Source organism: Dromaius novaehollandiae, chromosome 2 (assembly GCF_036370855.1).
Source record: "Dromaius novaehollandiae isolate bDroNov1 chromosome 2, bDroNov1.hap1, whole genome shotgun sequence".
Classification (NCBI taxonomy): domain Eukaryota; kingdom Metazoa; phylum Chordata; class Aves; order Casuariiformes; family Dromaiidae; genus Dromaius; species Dromaius novaehollandiae.
Genome location: NC_088099.1, coordinates 169524956 through 169550769, shown reverse-complemented (window position 1 = coordinate 169550769; position 25814 = coordinate 169524956). Strand labels below are relative to the sequence as shown.

Here is a 25814-nt window from a genome sequence, read left to right as displayed (position 1 = left end):
TGTCTCAGGAGAAAAATTCAAAGTGTTAGCTGTGCCCTTGAGGCTAGTGAGAATTTAAACATTTCCTGTTACATTATCAGTACCTGCTTTTCATCTGTTGCCCAGGTGCGAATGCTACAGGCTGCCAAAGCAATTTAGCAAAACTGGTGGAGTTAATGCTATCAAGTACGTGTCTAGGTTGCTAGTGAGGTTTCTTGGGCACCAGGGTTCAGACACCAGCTGTGCCAAATTCACATGGAGATGTATCCTTCTATTCCATTCCAAACCTACGTCCCCTGATAAATTTTATTTTGGCTCCCCTGCTGACATGCTACCTACCGTGGCAGTGTTAAAGGAGGGAAAACAGGCGATTTTAGTTTTAGTGCGTCTTTCACTTTGGAATACAGACCTCCAGTTGCATTTTATACCAACCAGATACACTATATTCCAGCAAGATGGGAAAATATTTACAACTGAACCTTTGCATGCGGAGTGGAGCTTTTTGCACTTTTTGCAGTGGCCATTGTCCAACATGTCTAGGAAAAAGGAGGGGATGGATAATCCCAGGTAATTAAGCTCTTTGTGATGTCTGACTAGAAATTCCAGCACTAAAGGACTGCACCGGTTCTCTGAATAGTCCTGCAGTTCTGTTACTTTCATCCTGCTTTTACTTTGAGACATGCCATATTCACCTAGCCTGGAAACATGCACAGTAAGAACAGTCTTACATCTGGGCTACAAAATGCTCTGCAAGCCTATAGTGCCCCAGTCCTCCCCAGCACCTTAGCTGCCAGGTCTCTGGTGCCGTAAGTTTGCTTTGTAAGAAATTGCCCATTTGTGAGTTACCTTGGCAGTTAGTTTTAGGTCAGGACCTCAGAACTGTAGCATCCCTAGAAATGCAGCTCCCACAATTTCACAGGTGTGTTCAGAATTGTTCGAAATCTAAAGCTTTCTTTGCCAACTGACTCCAGGGCCCCGACTGCCAGTGCCACAGCAGACTGCACCCAGCCCAGGGTCTTCCTCTGGGGAGCTTACACTTTGCCTCTGCTTGTTGTGCTTGTCCATAACAGGTGGGTATGTGGGAGGGTTGTGCTGGGTTGAATTAAGAGCATTGTATTACCACTAAATACTTCCCCACTCTAGGCCCTGACTAAAACAAAGTGCCCAAGAAGAAGTGAATATGTCTATTGACCGATTGTAAAGGTGAGAGAGGATCTCCAAAGCCCATTGTCACTGCTGCCATCTGAAAGACAGTAAAGACAGAGTTCAGTCTGTTGGAGCTGAGCATACTATGGCTGTTTGTCAAAACTCAAGCAGAGCGGCGGCACAGGGACCCTGCGAGAGAGGCCTCTCCTTCCTTGCCCCTCACTGCCTGGTCCCAAGGACTGTCCAGCGCTGGGACCCTGCAGATTCCAGTCCCACCAGGTCAGGGTGGAGTTGTGCTGCTGCCACTGCCTCAGGAAGCAGGGTCTTCTCCCGGGGGGACTCAAGGCAATAGTAACCTCTGTAACCACTGTCGTTGATTCACCCCCAGCGTTTAAAAAGGAGCCCCTCGACTAGAACAGCCACTCAGAAACACGCACAGCCCTGAAAGGCCAGAGCTGCCTAACGTGGCAAGCACATCCACACTGACACTTCATTAAAAAAATACCCAACACCCCAAAGCCCTTATTTTGGGCTTCTTAACTTTGAGTAAAGGCAGTAATATGTTCAAAAAACTTCTGAAGGAAGGGAGATTTAAATAGCAGTTTAAGGATTCTCCCAGGACACAGGCATTCCAGCATTAGCAGGAACAGCCAACCAAACTTCTCAGTAAAATTGACAGTACGGGGGAGAAGGGGGAAGGAAGTGGGGCAACACTGTCAGTAATGCAAGGGACAGGCACCCACTTGTCAAGGGGAAAAAGATGGTGAAAGGATACTGTTCCCAGTAACCCTAGACACCATGTAGGCTGAATGTGGAACCAGTAGTAGGCTCTTTGGCTTCCGGCTTTTCAAGAAGCATTTGGCCAACCAAAAGGAGACAAGATTTCCCTCCAACAGGAGAGAAATTCTCAAGAAAATTTACTGTTTGAATGTGTGAAATTTGAGGGCAATTTGCATGAGTCAATAAAGGGGATTTCTTTAGAGGGCTGAAGACAGCCTACTTCAATTTCCCTGTGGAAACAGAAGTGCAAGTACCTGGCTCCAGGCAGACCTCAGGGCTGTGCTCTGGTTCTAAGTGCAAAAAGAACTCCACCTCGTAGGGGAGAGTAAGAGCAAAGGGAGAACCTCAGAGAGCCTCTCACCTGCAGGTTGGTGAGCTGCTGCTGCTGGTGGGCGATGGTTTGCTTCACCAGCACGCTCTTGATACTCTGCTCCATTGCGTACTTCTTTGCCTAGAAGGAAACACAGACTCTGTAGTCACCGGGCAATACCACAGAACAGGGAATGACGTCTGAATTTACACCACAGCTCCCCAGAACCACACGACTGTCTGCCAATGGCGCTTTCCGGTGCTCCGGCCCTAAGCACTACGGCACTGTACATTAGCCAACGGCCAACAGCTTACTAACGTCTTGGTCTGTATCTTGGCGTCACAAGCCCTGAAACACAGCATAACGTTTGAGCAGAGGACTGGATGGATTCACGTCTGCAGCAGGCGCAACGTTAGGGAAGCAGCATGCACTACACACTGAGCGTTTCCCCTCTTCCTCCCTCTGCCCCTTAGATCCCACCATAGCACCTTACCTGCTGGGATGAGGGCATGACAGATAGCCTCCTTCAAGTCCTTTCCACTCAGAGAACATCTGGACAAAGAAGCTCTACAGGAGGGAAGGGGGCTCCTAATCCCCGTGCCCAGGCTCTGGACCGGGCACTCCCCCTCCCCTTCCTTATCACAGCTGCCTGTTCTAACTTGGAGGACCCGCTGCTTTTGCTCACTAAAATGCTCCAGCTCTCCTCCAGTTCCTGGCCTGCGGACACAAGGCTGATGTGTCTCTCTCATTCAGCCTTCTAAAATTTGACAAAGCCTGAGATAAACACTCAGCGGTGTTGAAATGGAGGCTCCTTGTCAAGGGAAACCCACATATGTGCCTGCTCCCAGGGGGTGGGACAGACACATTCAGCCAACCCCTCAGGCACCTGCTTTCCATGGCTGTACGGGTTTGGGAGGTGCCAGGGAACAGCAGGCGCTAAACCGTGGATTTGAGACGTGTGCTTCGGAAACCTGGAAACGGACAAGGGGATTTACATCTGTCAGCTATGGAGCAGCCAGAGGAAACGAGGCTGTTTCGCACTGTGAGCCAAACAACACACACACAAGCAGCTTCAGCATTATGGGAACATTCACACGAAGCCTACCCAGAACAATGCTGTACTTGCCTCACCAGAATACAGGACACCTAGCCCACAGCTCCCACATTCCCTGGTTTTGTTCTCTTCCCCTCTTTTCCCAACTCTGCTCTCCTCTCAGTAAGCCAGGCACCACTCACTCCCATCAGGAAAGCGAGCCAGAAGTCAGCAGTAACCTCCCCACAGCTGTATAAAACAGGACCAACAACCAGAAATCAGAGCTGGACTGAATTTTTATCCAGAATAAAACAGGTTGGCTCAAAGGGGCTGAAAATACTTGCTGCATGCTAAGAGGTCCCTTTACAACAATATGGAAAGGAGCATGGGGGAAAAGAGTAGAGAGATTTTGCAGTGTGTTCTTGTGTGGACAGAGCAAAAGATCAGCTGGAGCATATTAGAAACCTCTTCCTTGTGGAGTACAGGCTGCTCCTAGCAGTAACTTCGCAGCAGCCGCATATTGTCTCAGAATCACAATGTGATCTCAAAGTGTTATCTGCTTTGATTTTGACTTAACACCCCACCCCAAACCCCCAACAAATTCCCTGTCATGCCCCCAAAAAGCAACTACAAACTCCTAACTAAAACAAACAACATTTGGGCACAAATTTAAAAGAGTGAATCTACACACAGCACAGCCGTTATCCCATACATATCCTTGGTAGATGAGCTTCCTTTTACGAGAGCAGTAATAGATGCTAGTGTTAAAAAAAAAAAAAAAAGTGCTAAGAAGCAAATACACATCAGCTTTACTCACTTTTTGGAGAGCTTCCTGCTGTTCAGGTGTGAGGGGAGGAAGCCCCAGTTTAGCTGCTGTACTTTGTCCATTTTCCATCTTTATGGACTCTGTACCCTGAGAAAATAAAAAATAGTTATGAAAAATTGTTCTCACAAAAGTTTCCATTTTCCTTATTCCCAGAAACTCAGTGTACTTAATGCTAGGATGTTAAAGTTTTTTAAAAGTCTCCCCAAACCTACTAGTAATTCATGAAAACCTGTTCTTTAATATTCTAGTCACTTCCAATAGGGACACTATGCCATCAATCATACAAATTGATGTACATGCTGCATAGTTGGTCTAAAAAGTTCCCTAATCTTCCTCTTTTCAGTAAAGGAAAAAAGAAATAATTCCCAGTTTTCACTCATCATCTCCATCCTACCTCTCAACAGTTAAATCCTCTATTGAATGTCCCCATTTCCTCCTTCCATCTTCTCCTATATCAGTTTGTTTTTCTTGGTTTTTCAAATTCTCTTTTTAAAGCCTTCTCTGAGCTCTCTAAACTTCACATACTGTCCCAGGTACTGGCTCACAAAGCAGCACTATTCTCATACTTGATTTGATGCATATTACCTGCACGTGCAAATTCCCACCCCCAACATCAGAATAGGCCCAGAAAGAAGCTCCTGGCAATGTGTGCCACTAACAAACATCAGTCCTCTTCGTGCTTTGCTATTCTACTGACCTCTTCACTTCATGCTCATGTTTTTCCCCAAAGTGCCTTCCTGTGATATAGTTGGTCAGCCTTCCTACCATGTTAGGTAACAGGAGGTTTCTCTAAGGTACATATATCAACCTGGTTTTGGTGAAAGCAGTTCAGCAGCTTGTCTTTCTGGTAAGCATCTGCCAACTTCTACCCTTAAGATAGTATTCTTAGGCATCCCAAAGTGTCATCGCATAACTGCCAGTCAAAATGGGGTTCACCATTAAAAAATTATTAACAGATGTCTCAGTTGTCCAGTAATTGAGCAAGTACTCTGTGACAAGAGAGCTACAGGAAAAACAGGGAGCAGACCCATCCAAATGGCAAAACGAAAACACTTCTCCTGGCACTGCAACAACAGAACTGTCACTTGGAAAAGGTGTAATACCAAAGTAATTGGTAGTTTAGCACAAGAGACAGCTACTATGCCCGTTAGTTTGATTCCCAGTCACTCGTAACAAATCATTTGCTTACAGCACGCACAGTACTGGCTAACAACTTAGAAGTTTAATGTAGGCAGAAGCAGTTCTGGAAGATCACTTATCACCTCCACCAGAGAAAACTTCACAGGTACATCAAGATCTTACTAATATACAACCAAAGTGGAGACTGGCAAAAACCCTGCTTCTTAGATACATCTTAAGCTTCAGAGAGAAAAATGCAGTCGTTCAGAAGCAAAAGATTCTGCAGCATGGTTACGCGTAAGTGGCATCTTTCGTTGCAACCTCTTTATCCTACACCAGGTGAAGGGCAACACACTACTAAGCAGATGAGCTGCTGCAGCTCTCAGCAAGACATAGCAGAACGGTTAGATATGCTTAATGTTAGGAGAGTGTTTCAGGCAGAAGCACACGCACATTTCCAGGAGGAGAGCCATACACTGTACATCTGCTCAAGAGCGAATAACCCCAATTCCTGCTTTATCTCTACTGAATGTTACTGCAGTAGACAAGAGGTCAGTCATTCTTTTCCTCCAGAATCAAAAGCTTGCCGATGGCTCCATTTTTCTCTCATGGTATTTTCATATTTTCTCTATGTATTGACACATAGAATGTTTGGTTTGTGACAGGGAAGAAAAGAGTGAAAAACAGTTAAAAGATAATTTAACCAGATGAAATCTTTCCATAATAAACACAGATACCACCTAAATATAAATAGTGCTCAAGCACGTTCACATGGTGTTCTCAATTTAGGGTAATCATTTAGATGTTAAATAAATAAGTTTTATAACTTAAATTGCCAAGTTCAATAAGTAAATGCAGCACAAAAGACACAAAAGCAGAAACTCCTTATGTATCCTGAGAACACATGTTGGGGACACAGGCCCAAGAAAACAACTCTTGAGTCCTCCTGCTGCAAAGGGGTGGATGCAGGGCACAAGAGCCCCCAAGTTCAAGGCCTCCTAAGCAGTCTGCTTTATCTACAGTAATTACAAGACAGACCTGTAGAAGCAGAAGCTTAAATGTGACAACTCTTAAATACATATGTATATATGTGTATATGTATATATAAATAAAGAACATGAAGCACCACAAAGGCTGCAATCGCAGCTACTTTTGTTGGCCCATTTGCTCCTGCTGCTCATATACTGGATGCACGACGGAGACTGCAGAGCTCTTCACAGTGACCCTCCTCACTGGATGGGGCTGGCCAACCCTCCCCTGGCACGTTACACAGCGGTGTACCTACCTGCCCTCAGAGAAGGGCTGCTGCGAATTTTTTTCCCCAAGCAATCTGATGTAAACTTGATGCTAAATGCTGCTTAGTCAGCTCATTAATCATTTTTTCTATTTTAATCTCTGCATATAAGTGGGGGTCACACTCCTTTTAAGCAGATAATCCCCAATTACTGCACGCAGGAAGGGCTGTTTCACAGCCTATCGCAGTGCACACACAAATGGCCCACCCCACGTCCATGACTCAATATGTTCCCACATACTAAATTCAACACATTGTCCTGAGATCTTCCAGCAATTCGTTTACCTAAATGGTAGCAACTGAAGTATCCTATCAGGCTACAGACTTCTGACAAAGAAGTGTTCCTGTTTTTCAGATAAACTTGGGGTAGAATCTCATCCGTTTGTTGGGAAGATGCAGAGTAGGATTGTTCCGCATCCGATTCACACGGACAAACTGCACCCTGGCAGATCTTCACCCTTCTCACTACTATAATTGGCAGGAAAACACAGCATAGACTGACAGGAAATCAGAAAGTTTTCATGCTCAGCAAGGCCTCTGGGTGCGTTTTTGATGACCTTGGCCAAGCCAAGCGAGAGCAGGACTGCAGCAGAGGAAGGAGCCAGAGCATGACTACGGCAAGGTCAGCACGTTTGCTGGAACCAGTTCCACAGTCTTACCACCTTCTTGGTTTAAAGCAGCAGGATATGGGCTTTTTTGTTGTTCATGCAACTTCTGTCTATATCATCCATCAAAAGTAGAACTCATTTCCTCTCTCAAACCAGTGCTCACAGTCAACCACTTAAGATGCCAGAATGGATAAATATTTAAATAATAGATTTTTAGTAGGCGGAATAGAATTTGCAATTGCGTGTGTGAACACTATTGGTATCAGTATAAAATTTATCATGGGAAAAATGTAACTTAATAGCAGAACACAAGAATTTAAGTACATCTCTTACTGCAAAGTTTCTGCCAGATTAGCTCGTTTGTCCCCATCTACCAGTGGCTGCAACCTGCATGCCGGTTACACTGCTTCCTTGTTCTTCACTCATGCTTTTAAGGGCAAGGATTGGGAGCTCACCTACCTTGAAAGCAAAGAAGGCTGCAGGATGAGTTCACTGATGTTCAGAGGTATGTCCTAAATCATTCTTACTCTCTTATCTTACAGCAACGATTGAGACTGTTGGTCTTGTGTATTTGAAGTCTCGAGTTGACTGTGAGGGATTTGTGAGCATTTTCTAGGATCAGTGAACATGGAGCAGACGCCCAATAAACCCTTCTGACATGAAAACCTATTGTACAAGTATCTGAATACAGTGTTCAAGAGTTGCAAATACTTGGTCCCTTTGAGATGAAATTCATAGCTACATTAAACAACATACATGGACACACAGGGAAAAATATACAACAAAAGAAAGCTGACACACTAACAAGAACAGAGGTAGCTGGGACCACTCCATGTTTGCAACTCAAGTGCACGCTACTGATCAGAAGATACTATTGCAAAGCCCACGCATCAATCAAAACCAAGAAATATCAACAAAGCAATGCTGCAACAGCGATCTGCGTGGTCAGTAATGTCAAAGACAGGAAGGCTACCCCATCGCCGTCACTGTTACATCACCATTAATTTTGATTGTTGAAAGTTTTTTTCTTTTCAAATCATACTAGTTCTTAACCAACTGGCTACAAATTTTTTCTGTCCAAGTCTCTGCCTCCCCTTCCCATTTGTTTACATCTTAAGTATATGCTATAGTACAGTCAGCTCCAGAAACGTCTGTAGTTTTGTACTGACAATCTAAAAAACAAGCAAAAAAATCAGGTTTGTTTATTGCTGTTTCTATTTCCCCTCAACTTTTAAAAAATTAATCATCACAGTTAGGGAGCTACGAGACTTAGGAAAAGAGAAATGCTGTGGAAAGGATATCAAGTTTAACCATTCACAATAAAGAAGTCACTTCAGTGACCGTAAGTTGATATAATTCGTAAACATAACGGAGAATATTACCTATTTATATTCCATGTAATTTAGAAACAGTACAAGCTCACGAAATGGCATCATTTCACAACATTGATTGTTAACACCTGATCTCCAGCATGGAGGGAAGACTCAAAACCAAGGACGATGAAGTGATCTAGAAGTCTGACTATCCAGAAACCTAGACCCAGACGCTGTGGAACCTGGTTCCAAGCTCTGTGCTGTCCCACAACCCTCTACAGAGAAACCGAAGATAGGTGCTTTTCTTGATCAACAGTACAGATATATTAAAAACTTATCATCAACTTCCCTTTAACTGTGAGAGTTTCTTCAAGGGAGACTACTGCCCTCCCTGCTACTCCAATCTATCTGAAAAGCAGAGAATAGATTTGGTGTAAAAATCTATCATTACTCACAGTAAACCAAGACTATTGCTTCTCTCTTTTCTGTTGCATTAGCACAATAATACTATCAAGAAAAGGTTCACCACACCTCACAATTAATTCAAGTCTGCTAAGCAGCAATATAACAGTAACTGTTGAAAAGCAGTTGGTGCTTTCTACCAACAACGGCCACCTTGAGAACTGCCTTATTTCAACACACCAAAACAGGAGGGAACAAGAAAAATAGGAAGAAAGAAGAAAACAGAAATGAGAGAAGGTCAGCTTCTTTTAAAAGGGAAATAAATAGAAACTGGATACCTTTTGCTATGAGCACTGCTTCTGAGCGTTGCTTGGCCCTTTAAGGTGGTTTGAACTCCCAAGAGTTCAGGCACATTCGTTGGAAATTTACTACCTGGATGAGAATTTCTCTACAGCATAAACACACACAAGAGAAAAAAGAAAAATACAGAGTCTTGTTTATTGTAGAACCATGACCAGCAAACAACAAAGATTAAATAAGACAGAGGGGGAAAAAAAACATCAATATCATTGAAATCGTTAACAAACAAGAAGCTTCTGCTAAAAAGTGCTTGGCTAATACAGAACACAGTTTAATCCTTGCTGTATCACCTGCATCAGTGCTCGGGAACCTTCTTCTGAACACCTTCATATTGGAAAACTTCACACCGGTACTGAAGCTGGAATAAGGACCACCCGAGTGCCAGGTCAAAGGCAGTGTTTTTATTCTAATGTTAGGCTTTTTTTCCAAAAAAGTCGTTCCTCATGCATATAAATACATTTAAGGATTTGGCCCCTACTTACTATCTAAATCTTTGTGGATTCAGCTGTAATCTCCAAAGCTTTGTAAACCTTTCTGTGCACACTGATGTTGGGTTATTCCTGAATTACCTTAGCAGCTACTCCTTTTCACTCCTCTCAGATCACTTTTTCCAGATGAGAAGGAATGGCAGTGTTAGCAAACTGTTTCTTCTGTTACTGTAAGTATGCGCAACTAAATACTGCCAAAATCTAGAGCATAGGACATGTCCAAGTTTTTTCCACCAATCTTGTCAGATGAGTTCTAGAGGGAATGGAGGCTCTGGGCAGTATTTAAGCCTTTCAAAATGTGGCATCTTTCTAGCATCCCATGACTGAACTGCTCAAACGGCCACTTATTTGAATAAGTAAAACTCTTAAATGAGCAAGAAAATTCTAGGAAAAATTTCATTAATGCTGCCCAGTAGCATACCTCATTTCTTCCACAATACCAAATAATAATAAAAAAGCCACACACACCACACTTCTGAGAACATGAAGAGTCTTAAGGATACATGCACACAAGTGACTTATGTACCCCTGAGACAATTCCTTGCAACGCCTTCCCACTGCATTTGACAGCACTCCTCCCAGCTGGGTCAGCACTGAGAAACAAAACAAATCTTGCAGATGTTACACTTCTGCCTGCAATGTGCTCTGCGCTGTCCTTTATCCATCGCAGCACCCAGAAGTCACAGGCACCTCACTTAACTGCAGACTCTCCTCAGAGGAGCAAAACCACTGCCTGTTCCCGATAACGCACAATGCGGTGCCAGAATAAATCAAGGCACGCATGGTCATCTTTCTCCTGATTACACACAGCAAAGCAAGACACAAGGAAACATTCTTCCCTTCTGAAAGGATTCACCGCTTTCCCTGACCACCACCTCACCGACTAACTGATAAATCCTTCGCCTAATCCCTCCACACCTAACACAAGCACAGACGACACAGCAAGTGCAGCTGGAGAGCCTGCATGCAATTTCAGTGACTGTGCTGGATTCCCTTAAACCACAGGCTCTCTCCACCGCCTGCTCTTAGCGGGACACAACTCGCTCACCCTTGTATTGGATATCGTCAGGCTCCAGAATGACTTTTGCCACTCAGTGTCTTCCGTCCTAGGCACAGAACAGAGTTTACTCCCAACTGGGAACTAACGGGATTCAAGGAGGTCAAACACCACATCGTGCACCTGGGAAGGACGGACCCCTGCAGCGGCACAGCCCGAGGAGCCGCTCTGAGAGAGGCCGGCGGGTCCCAGCCGTCAGAAGGGCAAACACAAGCCGGCCCTCCTCGCTGCCAGGTGCGCTGCCGACAGCATCCCGGGCTGCTTCACCAGGCACGGAGCAGGAAGCGATTACCTCCCTCTGCTCGGCTCTTGTTAGACCACGTCTAGATACTGTGTCCCTTTCGCACCCCTCCTCCCCCCCAAAAAACCCCACTGTCCAACTGGAGGGAGCCCAGCGCAGGGCCACCAAGGTGGCTGAGGGGTAGCTGCACTTGTCACGTCAGGAGAGGCTGAGGGAACTGGACTTGCTTAAATAACGTTCAAGATTGTTGTAGCAACCTGTGATGTTGTATATAAAAGAGTCTAGAAAGGCTACAGGAAAGACACAGAAGTGACCCAAGTGCACACAAAATTCAGGAGATGAAAGAACTATGCAATACCGAAATGACAAGCACTGCAAGTCGCTCTGAGGTACCGTCACTGGGGGTGGAGAGAAGACCACGCACTAACGGACCACTTACAGTGAGAACATACCAAGGACCCATGTCTACAGGTGTGACATGCAGTAATGCTTCCACAGCAGCAATATCAAAAGCAGTGACACTGAATGTCTCAGACTATTACACTGGCTTCAAATGCAAGTTTATTCAGCAAGACATTAATGATGTGATCAGTTATACCAGGTGATTCAACTTCTTACCACTAAGAGGTAACCAAGTGAATTATTGAAAAATTAATCAGAACTGCATATATTTGTAACTATACTCTTATAAGAGCTTTGTATTGTCATCCACTATGTGGCATATATAAATAATCCACCACATGTTATAGAAAGATATATTGCTAGTGATAGTACAGAAACTACAAACCATTTCCAAAATGCAAAAGAGAGATTTGTTGCAAAAGCAATTTCAGGTCAAAAGGAAAAATGAAATAAACGCAGCTTTGAACTAACATGCACTCATCCTTACAAGCTTCGTGTAAAGCACAGTTATATTTTCCATGCTAAGATGAAAATTATATTTCTCCCATAAACACCATAACTGAATTTTAGATCTCAAATTCATATATACAACTACTTGCTGCAACACTAATTTGCAATTAAAATTAAGAATGGTTAGTTTGACTAACTTTAACAGTTTAGTGAATTATAAACTATAATTCAGCATCTGGAAAAGGTTCAGTCCTATTTCTTCAATCGCTTTCACGCTGTTCTTTGGTGTACACTTGGCCACTGTCAGACATACACTGTCAGCTCTGTCTCAGCAGCTGAGCAGAGCCTTGCTCTGGTTTCTTCACAAAGAAATACTAGGTCAGACTCCAGACATGCTGCAGGTAGTATCAGCCATGCAACATAGGCAGCAGAGCGCTACAGCCAAGCTGTAAGCATGCAAGAGCCATTCCTACTTTTTGCTTCTGAATGATACTAAGGTTTTAAGGGCTGGATCTGCAGGTCTTTCACAACCACACTATCATTCTTACAAAACACTTACAGAAATGCACAGGAACCCAGCTTGCTGCTGCAGTATTATTGCTAGATTATCTGATTAAAGGGTAGTCATGGTGAACACAAAACTCCAAGGATAGGCAGAAGATCCCCCCAGTAAGCACTCCACAAGGCCACCTCTCCCCAGAACACCTTGCAGAATGAAGGCGTTATTGTCTGAAAGGACACGGGTCTCATTACAGGATGCAGGGGGAGAGCTTCTGGGCGCTGTGCAGAACTTAATGTGGGGTATTTTAGGGGGATGGTGGGAATCTACAGGAATTATCATGGGGTGTTTAGGGGCAGCATCAAAGATGGGGAAAAGGAGGGATCAGTGTGGACTGGGGAGGAAGCACAGGAGAGCAGAGGAGAAAGCAGATAAAGGGGCCGGGTGAGGATAAGCAGGGGTTGGCCATACACTTGTCTGAGCCTCGCATTGATCACCACAGTCTGCCTCACAGTCTCATTAAATCCCGTTTCTAACCATCTTCTGTGTGGATGCACTCTCCATTCTGATCGCGTGTGTGAAGCAAACATCAAGCTGGACTAGCCATCAGGTAGGATGAGATGTCCGAGTACCAGCAAGCGCGTTGGACCCACTGGAGCAGGACCACAAACCTCACAGGTTCAGATGCCAGCAACCGGAGGGAATAGGAGGTCTAGGAGCCAACTCCTGGAAAGGCTCAGCAGCTAACACCAGATACCGGAGTGACCCAAAGATTGGGAGCACGTGTGTGCAAGATGACCAGAAGTCAGACTGCAGCAACTAAAGCGGGACCATGAACCTCAGGGGCTTGTAGATCCAGTTGTAAGCAAGTGGGAGAGACAGATCTAGGGGACAGCTACTGGTGCAACCCATAGAGCGCGAGTGCAAGTGTGAGCGCATGCACATGCACACATTCATTCCCCGAGAAGACTTCAATACTGATAACAGCATCAGGCCACTGTGCTGATCATGCTCATGTGAGTGGTGTGTGTATGCGGGCGTCAGTAAAGGCACTGGTTTCTGTGCTGACCTGCGTAGCCATGTTAACAGCATGCGCACACTCTGAAATAAGTGCTCAGCCTTGCTACGGGCTGGATCTGGGAACCACAGTAGCTGCTTTTCACCAACAGGCCTGGGATGGAAGGAACCTCTAGGTCTTAGAGAATACCAAAGTCAAAGCTGGTGGACTAGGAAGGAGTCCCCTCAGTCCCAAAGTCCATGGTTTTGGAGACCTCTAATATTTATATTAATATACTCTTGTTGGAGACATTTCCACTGTCTTTTATCTTACCAGATGCATCTGCCTGAAAAGTAGATTGAATTTCGCAGCTATAAAATACTCTTTGAGAGTATAACAAAAAAAATCCAACAGTTGTTAAGGAATCTCTTATTATATTGAATATAGTGACAGTTTAGTCTATGTTAGGTCTGAACTTTCACATTGGCTTGCAATTAGCTCTTTCCGCTGTTCCAAGAAAGCAAGTTGTCCCCAAGTAAGCACAGATGCTCAACTGGCTGATCCACATGAAGGTGTGAAACACAACAATGGTGGCAATGGTTTGCATCACATTTCCTTTTCTCTTAGAATATCAGACAAAAAGTTTCTTCCATTTTAAACATTAATATCTATATTTGCATTGTAACTCTCAGTGCTTTATCAATATTAAACCTAGAGCCTTTTAAGCAACTTACAGCTGGACTTTTTTGTTTTAGACAAGCTTCTTGATATTGCTTACAAAGGCTGACATGAATCAACACCATCTAACACATGACGTCAACTACTGAAAAACATTATGCTGATTTTATCACCACTACAGTCGAATAGTTCCACATTGGCTGGCAATAGTACTTAATTTTCCAGGTACAGGTAATATATTAAGTGGCCAGTACCATTACATCACTCTGTGATTAAGAAATTGATCCCAAAGACAAAAACTTTTCGTTAGTTGCTATGGGAGAGCTTTTCAATTCCATTTAAAAGACTGAGTCTGGGTATGCAATACCTTGCATTTAATATTTTCCACCAAGTTCTCAAAAAGGTTATTTCTCCATCTCTACGATACAGATTTAATCCCTGCAAGGGAACCTTTCTATAAGCAGAGCTTTGAGACATTTGAAAAGGACCTATTATTACTAACACCTCTGTAATTTCTGCCTGCTGCTGATCATTGTCTTCCTGCTGAAGAATGTATGCATGTACTGCTGACACTCTTCAAAAACCTCAAAACGTGCATGCAATTAGTAAGTTACAATTCTGTATTAATCTTTTGGCAATTTACACTAATATAGAAAATGTTAAGTACTGAAAATATCTGTGCAGGATTGCCCTGGAGTATTTCTAAGCTACATCCCCCTCAAGACAGTTGACTTCAGTAAAACGCTTCAGAAGACAACCCTGCAGATGTTTCAATAAATTGCACTGTTTGCATGTTCCAGGTTCCTTATACCAAAGGTAGAAGCAAGAGCAATCCAACTACCAATGAAAAGTGAAGTAATTTCAGTAATGTTAAGGAACAAAAAAAATTATGCAAGCTGAAGCTTGCTCCTCATAACCCTTGCAAAACTACTCATACTCGTTTTGAAAACTAGCTGCTTTTGCTATTATAAGGTCAAGTGACGGTTTTCGATGTAGCTCACAAATAAAAGCATTGAACGATTAGTTCAGCAGCTAGATAACTGAGCACATTTATACCTTTTAAGAAATACAAGAGTGAAATATCAAAAGAATTACTACTAATTGCTGCTTTCCTGATCTGGTTAGTGAGGCTTCAGACAACCTGCAAGAAAAGGCATATTACTTTCTGGGATGCATCTGCGGGACTCCTTCCTCACCTCTCCCACCTACAGTGCAAAAAAGTGCTAGATTCCCCTCCCTCTGTTCCACTGCGGTATGGGTTTCCCCTTTCCCAGCTCGTCCTTGGTTGCATTTAGAACCACAGTATTCCACTGTAGTGATAAAAGAAACATTATAAGCCATACATTAATAAGGTTTCAAGTCATGGCACATGACAGTTTCACAGAAAAAGAGCATCCGCAAGGTCTTAAGAACATAACTTGCAATTACTTAGAGGTTTTTCCAGAAGCAAATTAGGAGCAGCCTTTATTACATGGTTATTATTTCAAATGACTGTCAAAGACGACAGCTGCTGCAACAACAACAAAAAAAAATTAGTGGTCAGCTGAAACTGAAATGGGTGAACACATTAACCTGCTTTTTCATCTCTGCAGCCTGACATTAGCTCCCACCCCCAGGCCCAAAATCATGGCTGAAAGCCTTGTTACGTCTTCCTATTTCACCTTTGCTAAAAATACTCCCCTGTCGTCCCACACTGGCCTTGAACATCTCAGGTAGTCATCTATCTAGCCACGGCTCCCAGAGCAGAGGCTACTCATTTGTTCCCCAGCACCCAGGTCAAATGTTTTCCTAGATGCGTTCCATCTTCATAGCAGCCTTTCTTAAAGTTCCCCCTTACCTGATAAATTAAATGCCCACTAGGTTTGTTCTAAAAGTACAATACCATTCCAGCAGTTACTGATAAGAATCAGACAAAATACTTACTTGTTGGGAAGATAAAGTCTGCACCAGGAACAACATAGGGCAGTGTCTTCCTTAACTACGTCCCTCAGAGGGACATGGCACAGTACTTCCTTTGCTCTTCGAAAGAGCTCACACCCTCCCTGTGACAATGTGGCACTCCTGCCAAACTGTGTGCGCACATGCTTGTGTGTAGCAATTAAAAAAAAAAAGCTATCAACCCCCCCCCCCAAACCCCAACTACTCAGGATTACCAAATCTGTTTTTGTCCCCAAAGGGCAGACTTTACCATCATGGTCATGCAAACAGCCTAAGTGCCACTTCTCACACGTGGTGCCTCCATATTGCAACCACGTCCGATCTGACTACGGGGAACACGCAGGGAGGAGGAGGAGGAGGAGGAGGAGGTTGCTGCGAGTGCCTCTCCAGGTTCGTGGCTGTAGCTCTACCAGGTCTGGCACCTTCACAGTTACATGGTTGAAGATTACTAGGATGCTGGGGAGCACCAAATACCAACACAGAGCAGCATACATAGATATTCAGTAGGTTTTTTTTTTTTTCCAGGAGAGGCAGCTGTTGGTTCAGTAGAGAGTCAGGACCATGAAATAGCTCAGCAACTTCTCTCTTCCTCCCATCCTTCTTTTAAAATGAACCAAGGCTGTTTGTTGCATCAGACACACCTGAAGCTGTCCAGGTTTCAAATGGCAGCTGGGAGGGAAACAGGAGGTGATAGGTATTGCACTCTTTCACCTTGCATGCACGCGCACTGCTTAAGCTGACTGACTGGGCTGCTACACAAGCAGCCCACATCAAGAGAGCAAAGAGATTTGTTACGGCTGTGTTGTCAGGAGGAAGAGAGCTTGCCGTAATGGAAATCTGCCTATTTCACAAGCCAGGAGCAGGACCTACGGTAACGCTTGTAGGGAAAGCAGAATCACAGGCAAGTGTTGAAAAAAATATGCAAAGGGAAGAGAAGAGAGAAAGTAGGCAAAACTAATTCAAGATAACAATGGAGTGGGCCACAACAGTAACATTCTGGGTAACACAACACAGTAAGAAAAACATTTTATTCTTATTATCATTAGGCACCAAGTAAAATTATAGTTGTTACACTGTATACCAAAGTAGTTTATTTCTCATTTGAATTTTAGATAGAGGCAGACATAAGGACTGTTTCTCTCAGTGGCAAGACAAAAAAAACAAAAAAAAAAACCAAAACAAGCTAGCCAAAGTAGTGATGATTCCCATCTTGTATTCTAATCAAACTGGGTGACTTATATATAAGATACAGATCTACCTCATATTGAGCCCATGAGTTAACATTTATTGAATGTATCATCTGATAAGCATATGCTACATTTGAAATGAATCGGTCATTTCTTATCTTTTACTCAGAACCAATAAGACCACCTCGAGCTCCCTGCAAGATCTCTTCCTTTTGACAGAAAAAATCCTGCTGGTTTTTAGTTATTTTTTCCCATTTGACTGTTTCCAGGACAGTAGCAGTGCCTGTACTGGAAATCTACTTTCAGAAAGTTAGATGAAAGCAAAACCTAACCTTATTAAATTCCAGAACAGTGTTCCTCACAAGTGAAAAGACTTTGTCCTTATCTTTAAAAGCTCTTCTATCTAGCCTTCATGGTTTAGATTGTCCCCAAGCAAAATAAGTGTTGAAGCTGTCCTCATAGACTGCAGAAGTTTTGAACTTTTTTCAGGCCTACTTCTTGGTCATATCATAAAGCATTCAGTTTTCTTTCCAGCAGGGAAATGGGATGGAGAAGAGCTGGGGGCACTAGTGCTGAGCTTGTAAGGAAAGAACCCTGGAATCCTCATGCCAAAGTTGGTTGCTGGGACCTTTAAAGTTCTTAAAATGAAGATGCAGTTCAAAGCTAAGACCACATTTCTGTTTTTTAGCACAGCAAGGTACAACACAGCCATGCGAATAAACACATGATACAGCATGTTCAGATGCATCTTGTCCATTTCCAGTGAGATCTTTTTGATCACAAGGCAACTCAAAACAACACACAGATGACAGAAAATTCCATGGGGGGTGGTGGTGGGGTGCTAACTCACTGAGAGAGGTATCACAATGGCAAGAACGAATGCACTTTTTAAGACGCCTAACATGTCCTGAAGTTTGAAATAAAAGCATGCAGCACCTTTCAAGCTGGAATTCTTGTTCCTGGAAAACTGTCTCTTACAATATATCCCTTGAACACCGAGGCACCACCTGATCTGGGAGCAAGTGAAACAAAAAGTCTTCCTTGCACATCAAGCCTTGCATCCTTACTCTATTCAAGGCCTTTCTTTAACTAATCCTTTGATTTTCTTTGGTCATGCTAGCTACTGCCTCTTCCCAAAATATGCCAGCAATGACACATGCACCAACAGAGGCAGCCTTTCTTAGGCAAGCACTGCCGAGTTAGATCAACATATTCCAAGTCCGCAGCCTGTTCCTCACTTCCCATACCTGTCCCAGTGCTCATGCTTCTCCTTCCTTGACAGGACTCCTGCTGCCACCTTCTTGTCCTCAGCCAGCAGCTACTGCCACCTCCTTGCTCCAGCTGATGCAGCCACCCACCACTGCAGCACCAGCTCTGAAACTAAACTTTAAGCTCACAGAGCCCATACAACTCTGAAGACATCCAGGTAACACCCACACCTTGCTCCTAGTTCCAGGAATAATCACCTCAGCAAGACTTACTTGCTTGGACACCATGCAGTACTTGGTCTACAACATAATTATACCTCTCTGAATGGGAATTACCATTTTATGTTGGTACTATAATCTAACAGGTTTAAGCTTGAATGCTTGGTGTTTGGAAGCTAGCTAAACAAAAAATAATCAAACTCCTCACAGCTACTGTACTATGCTCAGCCCTTAAGAATATTCATTGCAAATGCCAGATTTGTAAGAAAAGTAACACCATAGCTTCTTTTACAGTGTTGTTCATATCTCTTTACAATAGATTATTTATATCTATATATACACACACGTATATATAATAAAAAATAAAATCTCTGAAGCAAGGTCTTTATTTTTCTGTTTATACTGTAAGGCATTGATAAATTACTGTGAGCTGGCTTGCAACTCTGACAGTCTTCTATTGGACTGCATCATTTCACTTCCACACAGCAAAACCACACAGTGGCTCTTTGTTATAAAGCTAGCCAATTAGGTTGGGTTCAAAATGCATGTATTGTCACTTTTTATATGGCATATATCAAAAAAATAGGGTGACATCAAAGGAACTGCCTGTGTGATGTGAAATAAAGGACAGACACTACCTTAATTTTGAGGAAAAGGAAGAGTCTTGCTGATGTAGTCACATTCACACTCGCTAGGCAATATGACATTCTTCTGGCTTTGAATGTCCTTGCGATCATATTTAACAGCACACTTTCAAGACTTAAATATCCACCCTCACTATTAAGCAGGCAAGTCCCCAAGCTTAATAAAGGCCTGGATAGGCAGGGACAAGAAGGGAACCAAAGCATGAGTTATCCATATTTGCTCCTGATTATATGCATCAATATTTGTGAAACCAAAAAAGAAATACCACAAAGGAGAGGTCCTTCACAGTTTAAAAGTAGATCCTTAAAGAAAAACAGAGTAGCTCTAGAATTAGTTCTGCTCATGAGAAAAATCCAACATTTTCTATGAAAAAAATTGCCTTGCAGTTCCCCAGCATCCACAACTATCACATTAGGGATGTTAGAGGTTACCTTCCCTAGAGGCTTGACACTTGAGAGGTTTTGTATCTTTGTTTTACACAATTCCATGGTTAGTCAAATATAAAGAGAGTCCAAGGAAGACCCAGAGGACATCTCAATGAAATACTTTCTTCTGTTTAAGGCTAATTCACAAAGGAAAAAAACCCCACCCCTCCAAAATGACAACATCCTTCTGTCTTCTTACATTACCAGTCCCTTGGGGGGTGGGGGTGGGCCCTCCAGAGCATACTGAAAATAGAAAGAACTCTTAAACAATAAAGATCCTTTGATGAGGACATAAAAGAAACTATAGCAAATACAATCACCACCCACTAGGCACCAAAATCTTCTTGTCGTGGAAAAAGTAACCAATAGCTTACATTTTAAACCCCAGCAGTGTTACCTCAATGACCTGCATGTACGTCTATACTGCTCTGGGAGAGAAAAGCCTCTGATGAGACCTTCTGAAAAGGCCAACATCCAGCTAGATCTAACAAGCAAATTTTTGAAACCACCAAACAAAAACAGAAAAATCAGCCTCTGCATATCCTTGTACAGTGAAAACCTACTTCCTAAACCCCAGTGCTGTTCCAAAGTACCTGCTAAACACACACGATAGCTAAAAAGCACACGATAGATAACACCTCAGCCATAAACATCACCCCAGAAGCTCCTCATCGTTCTCTCTGCATTGCTGCAAGAGCTCTCTAGGTCACTTCGGCCAGAGTCAGTGGGGCAGCTCTGACCAGGCGGCTGCCCAAGGAACCCAGCTAACTTCTCAGGAGAAGCGGGGGCGTTCAGGCAGACTTCGGCAAAGGTCATCGCTAGAAGCGTGGCACAAACCCTTTCCAGGGCGCCAGCGAGGTTTTCGGGCAAAGAGCCTCCGGGAGCGCCAAAGCAAGGTCCCTGCTACACAAGAGCCACGGGAAGGGACGGCCCGCGCGGGACGGCCGCCCGCGGCTGACGGAAGGCCCGCGGCCGCCCCCGCAGCGGCGGTCCTGGGCGCCCCTCCCGCGGCCGAGTGCGCCGCGGGGCCCAGCGCGGGGGCCCGGCCGCGGGGCAGCCGAGCACGACGAGGCGCCGTCCCGCCACGCGCCCCACCGGGCCTCGCAGGGCCCGGGGGCTCTCCCCGCCTGCGGCGCCCCGCGGCCGAGCCGAGCCGCCACGCCCGGCGACATCCAGAGCGGCGGCGCTCGGGACAGGCCGGCGGCGCCCGCGCCCAGGCTCGCCGCGGAACGGCGGCGCCCGCGCTACTCACCAGGGAGATGGTCGTTGTAGCCGCCATCTTGTCCACCTCGTCGGCAGTCGGCGCCGAAATCTCGCGAGAACTTTCTAGTGCGCGTAGACGGAGAAACTCTCGCGAGCTCTCTCGCGTAGCTGGAGGAGAGAGGGCAGGTTCTATCGCGAGAACTGCGGAGCCTCGCGCGTCCCGGGGTTGGTTGGGGTGAGCAGCTGGCGCGAGCGCTTCGCTGCTTCCGCTTCCGGGCGGCGCTGGCAGGGGCCGGGCGGCAGGAGCCCCCCCGCGGGGCCCACAAAAACCGTCACCGAATGCGTGTTCCCAACACGGCTTTAAAAGAAAAACGCCCTAAGTAAGGGGCAGAGATGTGTTTTTACACTGTTAAACCAGCGCCAGAGTATTGTGGCCTGTTGACACGTTGCAGAATAGATGCTGAGAGACTGGGAAAGGTTAGGGAGAAAGCTAGGAGAAGTTTACCGATTTTCTAAGTCTGTCTTAGTGGTAAAAGATTTAGAAAATTCAAGCTGATGAGGCTTATCAAAAGCAGTTAAAAGATGACAATATCCAAGTACCTATCTGATGAGAAAGTCTTGGATTGCAAAGGTTCTTTTCATCTAGCAGATAAAGGTACAGTATTTGAGCTGAACATAAAAGCAATGTACCTTATTGCTAGCCTAAAATAGGCTGTTTTCAGTTAACCACTGGAAAACATTACTTATTAATGAGACCCAATGGATTCCTATGTTACGCAGTCTTTAAGACTAGATACTCTACTAAAAGATGTGCAATACCATAACTATAATATATGGGCAGGAATTACAGGAAACATGCAAATGTGACTGCAGGATTTCCATTCTTAAGCTCAGGTTGTTGCTAGTGGCAGTGCAGCCTGTCACATACTCAAAACACCCTGCAGTAGCTGGCTGACAGCTCACCATTGCTGAGCGCAGCACGGTCAGCGGGGGGGAAATCCCATCGATCAGACTGAGCTGTGATGGTGTTAATCAAACGAGGAATTCAGCCAGGTGACATGGGCTACTGCTTATTGCAGAAATGAGGCAGATGGTAAATGAAGGAAATTACCGGTTTGTAAAGTGCAAGGTTCTGGAGAAAAAGAATAATCTCTGAATCAAGCAGCGGTTTGATGCTTCTCCACTGAATTCCTTCTCTACCCAATCTACCTGACTTTGAGGATAAGCCTGCTGAACTCAAGCTATTTCACATCATCTTAGTTTGAGTTGTAAGAGGGGCTAAGAAGCTCTGGAGTGCTTTGCTCAGTGCATCAGCTCCTCTCATAAGTTACTTTGAAACGGCTTTATTGATTTGTCAGTTCCTGTAAAGTTGGCACAGCTTAGCACAACTGGGAAAACACAGCACAGTTTGGCAGTTCAGCGCACAGCATCCTAGCAGGGCAGACCCAGCCCAGCGTAACGCGATTGCTGCAGCACAGCAAAGCCAGGGCAGCATGACGCAGGCAGTACCACATGGGGACTCTGGCACAGCGCAGACCACCAGCACAGCACAGCATGACGCAGCTGGCACCACATGGCACAGTGTGAACAGAACGGAGCAGCACTGCATAGCTTTTGCTACACAAATAATTCCTATTTGCGTTTTTCACCAATGGAAGCTGACATGCTCAGCAGCTATGATTGCCCCTTTCTCCAGGCTGATGACTGAAGTTCCAAACACCACAGGAGAAACAGGGAAGGAAGAGACATCAAGGCTTTTCCTTAAGATGTCGTGAGATTTTGGAAGGCCGTAAGACAAACTGGGGAATGACAAGGGTTCTGTTCAGCACCAGTGACACTTGCTGATCCACATGTTAGGATGCAGCAGATGGATTTGGATTTCTTGAATTTCTTCCCATGCCACATCAAGTCCAGCTCACAAAGTCCTCTCTTCAGTTTACACCCAGATGTGCAGTTCTAATGACAAAGCATCACAGTGGTTCATCTGTGTTGGGGGAACCTTAACAGAACAGGAGGAATTGTATATAAACACCGGAATGTGGCAGAGAGCAAACTGCCCCAGAGCTTTCCAAGCCAGCTCCTTTCCTCCCTTCCGTAGGTGTTACCAGCTGGCAGAGGGGAAAAAATAGCTCTGGGACCTGCAGTGAAAGAGCCTGTCATTCCCAGAGGCAAATTTATCAACTTGGGGGACTCTGGCAGCAGCTTTGCACCTTCACAACCACCACCAGCAAGGGGCTGCCGGAGTGCTACCCCGCGCCCCCCCGCCTCACAACTCTGGCTTGCTGCTGCAGGGATGAGGACCACAACATGTATCCTTGCGTGGTCCCGATTTCTCATGATGCACATGTAATTTCTCGTGCTTGTGGATTACTCCTCCACTTGCTGTTGTCTTTTCACACCACAGCTAAGGCATACACCTCTCCTGGACTGCAGAGATTCAGTCAGAGTGAGCGGCCTGGTCAGTCCTGCTGGAGGAAGTTCGGTCAGGAGCCCCACAGTTTCTTCTGGTCTGGTACACTTCCCGTGCCCCGTGGTACAGGGGCACCCCTCTATCCCAGACTGCCCTGAGGTGACTCACAAGGGAGGAGACTGGTATTTGTGGAAAGCATTTTCTAGGAAGTTGGCCAGCTTTTCACAGTCATCCTAAAAGAAAAGAAAAAAAAGTCAAAGGATTAATTCAGCTTGGGTACCTTGGATGTCTCTTCTCCTTCCTTACATGATTCCATCCCAAGGCATCAGGTTTCATATCTGAGTTTTAATACGGGAAGAGTACACCTTGCAAGCATACCTGGAACATACTATTATTAATTATCGTATTTACTGAATAACTTCACATGACCAATCAAGAATGGAGCCGTATTGTGTCAGGCGCTATATAAATGCAAAAGAGCAGACTGGTCTTTGGCGCTTCCAATGTAAAAGCACACAACACGTCCAGCTTTTGTTTATTTTAATTTAAGCTTAACTAATTTATCACTGGATTTAAAGTTATTTTCTATGGCTAGCTGTTCTATAATATCCTCATTGCTATCAAAAAGAAAAATTAACATCCTTTTTTGTTGACTTGGCAACTATTTTGTACAGAAATCTCTTTTCTTATACATTCAGGAGTAAGTGATTTCTACCATAATTACTAGTCTTTTCACTAAGAAAGAAGTTACCCAAATACGCAATGGTATGTAAAGGGGGCAAAACAGCCTCACTTTGTGTCATACAGGTTTTCTGGAATTGCCAGAAACTGACTTGAAATTCTCACTCAAATTAAAAAAAAAAGATCTAGATGTTTTACTGCTGCTCAGAGGCAGCCTGTTGTCACTACTACTGCCTACCCAAGGCTACTTCTATTTTAAGAAAAAACTTGGATTTTGAAGACAAGATTTGTAAGGTACAGGTGATATATTGTTAGACCAACCGCTATAGTTGGAAAACCAGACAAGCATTTGGGTACACAAGTCCTTCAGATCAGAAATAGGCAGGATACTTCTAAGCTAAACACAAGCTCAGGACATGTGCTCAGAGTTTAATGAGACATGAATCAGTTATACCATCTGAGAGAAAAGGTAGCTGGTACCTGTGGAGTAGAAAAGATGTTAGAGAAGGGAAGGCATGTTAAAAGGAGGCTATCTCCTAGGAAAAAGAAAAAGAAAGGTCATTTGCAGTCTGTGGACCACAGGCTGGTGAGGTGTATTTTACAGCCCGAGATTGCCCCAAATGCTGTGTATTTTCCAGAGGACAGGAGAAAGCGCCCCAGTGCTTCAGTGCCAAGCTGCATGGTCGCCATGCTCAGAGGAAGGAAGGAAGAAAGTCTAAACGTACTTTTTGCAGGTGTACTCACATAATTTTTTCACTCAGTGAAGCTGACCCCCTCCTTGTCTAATGTCAGCATCCAGAATGAGGAATTCTCCAAACTTTGCCTATAGCCCCAGAATTCCCAACTTTGACACAGTAAAAATAAATGTATCTTTAATTCTCTCCATGCTGTCTTTCCTTGAGGCTTTTCTACCGTTTGAATGGCTGGGCTGATCTGCTCTGAACTGTTTCTTGAGCCTGGAGGTACAATGTTGGGGTAAGTGGTCTCTTCTGGCAGGCAGAAGTTTGCAAAGTGACTTAGCAGCAGCTGTCTGAGCAGCACTGGCTACTGGGAGATGGGAGGTGACCTGAACTCCCTGTCCTTGGCAGGTTTTCTGGTTTTCACATCTCAGAACCACTGCAAGTTTGATGTAATTAATGCGGTGACCTTGTCATCGCAATGTGGCTGCCATTGGAACAGCAGCCGGGAGCCAGGCATGAGCAAAGCATGAAGCGAAAAACCCAGAAGTGTCACTCACTACAGGGCGGAGTGAGTACAGCGCAGAGCTACCGGCTGCCCCGCGTGGCTGCTCCCTGACTGCTCGAAGAGGAAGGGAATAGCCCTTATTCCTCTGAGGCGTAAGGTGTCGCATGGATTTGGAGACCGCTGTCGAAAGCACGACGCGTGCACGGCTGAGATGGCAAGGAGGAGCTGGCAGGCTTACCTCGTGGATGAATCCGTAGTGCACCAGCTCTGTGGCCAAGTCCTTGGAATTGTCAGCTGCGGAAACAAGGGATGGTGAGAACAGAAAATTTCATGCATCGCTTAGTTCCTCCGCTAGCAGTGAAGAGCACCTATCCCGACACAACGCACACCTGCGTTCTGCTTTGCAGACACATACTATAAACCTTTGGTTGGCTGAGTAACTGCTAAGTAGTCCTGGGGCAAGCAGAGCACAGAGGTGAGCAATGACTAACTGCTGCACAAAGTTCGGGCCTGGAATGAGCACCAGCCCCAAATCAGGCAATGCACAACAGCCTTGGCAATCTATCGCTGAGATTTTTTGCTTATTTTGGCTCAGCATGAAAAGCAGACAGGCCATTCCCTGTAGACAAAAAAGCACAAGAAGCTGGTGAAGTAGCAGCTCCCAAGCATGAATTTCCAAGCTTGAGCTTTTAGTCTGGCTCCAAGGCAATAAGGTGCTCCTTCATGTTTTA

The 25814-nt window shown here is 44.7% G+C and overlaps 2 protein-coding genes across 4 annotated transcripts in view; both read right to left on the bottom strand.

Moving 5' to 3' along the window:
- The window catches only part of PUF60 (poly(U) binding splicing factor 60), a 31778-nt gene extending 10800 nt beyond the window's left edge, over positions 1-20978 (bottom strand). Inside the window, exons 1-5 of one of the 3 annotated variants that reach the window (XM_064508011.1) lie at positions 20857-20960; positions 9149-9258; positions 4066-4161; positions 2267-2356; positions 1172-1222 (exon numbers count right to left, since the gene is read on the bottom strand). In XM_064508011.1, coding sequence (XP_064364081.1) covers positions 1172-1222; positions 2267-2356; positions 4066-4143 — 219 coding nt within the window. In that variant the 5' untranslated portion in view covers positions 4144-4161; positions 9149-9258; positions 20857-20960. Of the gene's footprint in view, positions 1-1171; positions 1223-2266; positions 2357-4065; positions 4162-9148; positions 9259-20856 lie in introns of all 3 variants that reach the window. The other 2 variants (XM_026115329.2, XM_026115331.2) reach the window with 2 other exon arrangements.
- A 1156-nt stretch (positions 20979-22134) lies between these two features.
- NRBP2 (nuclear receptor binding protein 2) overlaps positions 22135-25814 on the bottom strand; it is a 30493-nt gene continuing 26813 nt past the window's right edge. The window contains exons 17-18 of the mRNA XM_064508012.1: positions 25322-25377; positions 22135-23450 (exon numbers count right to left, since the gene is read on the bottom strand). Of these exons, the coding sequence (XP_064364082.1) occupies positions 23382-23450; positions 25322-25377 (125 nt within the window). The 3' untranslated portion in view covers positions 22135-23381. The remainder of the gene's footprint in view (positions 23451-25321; positions 25378-25814) is intronic.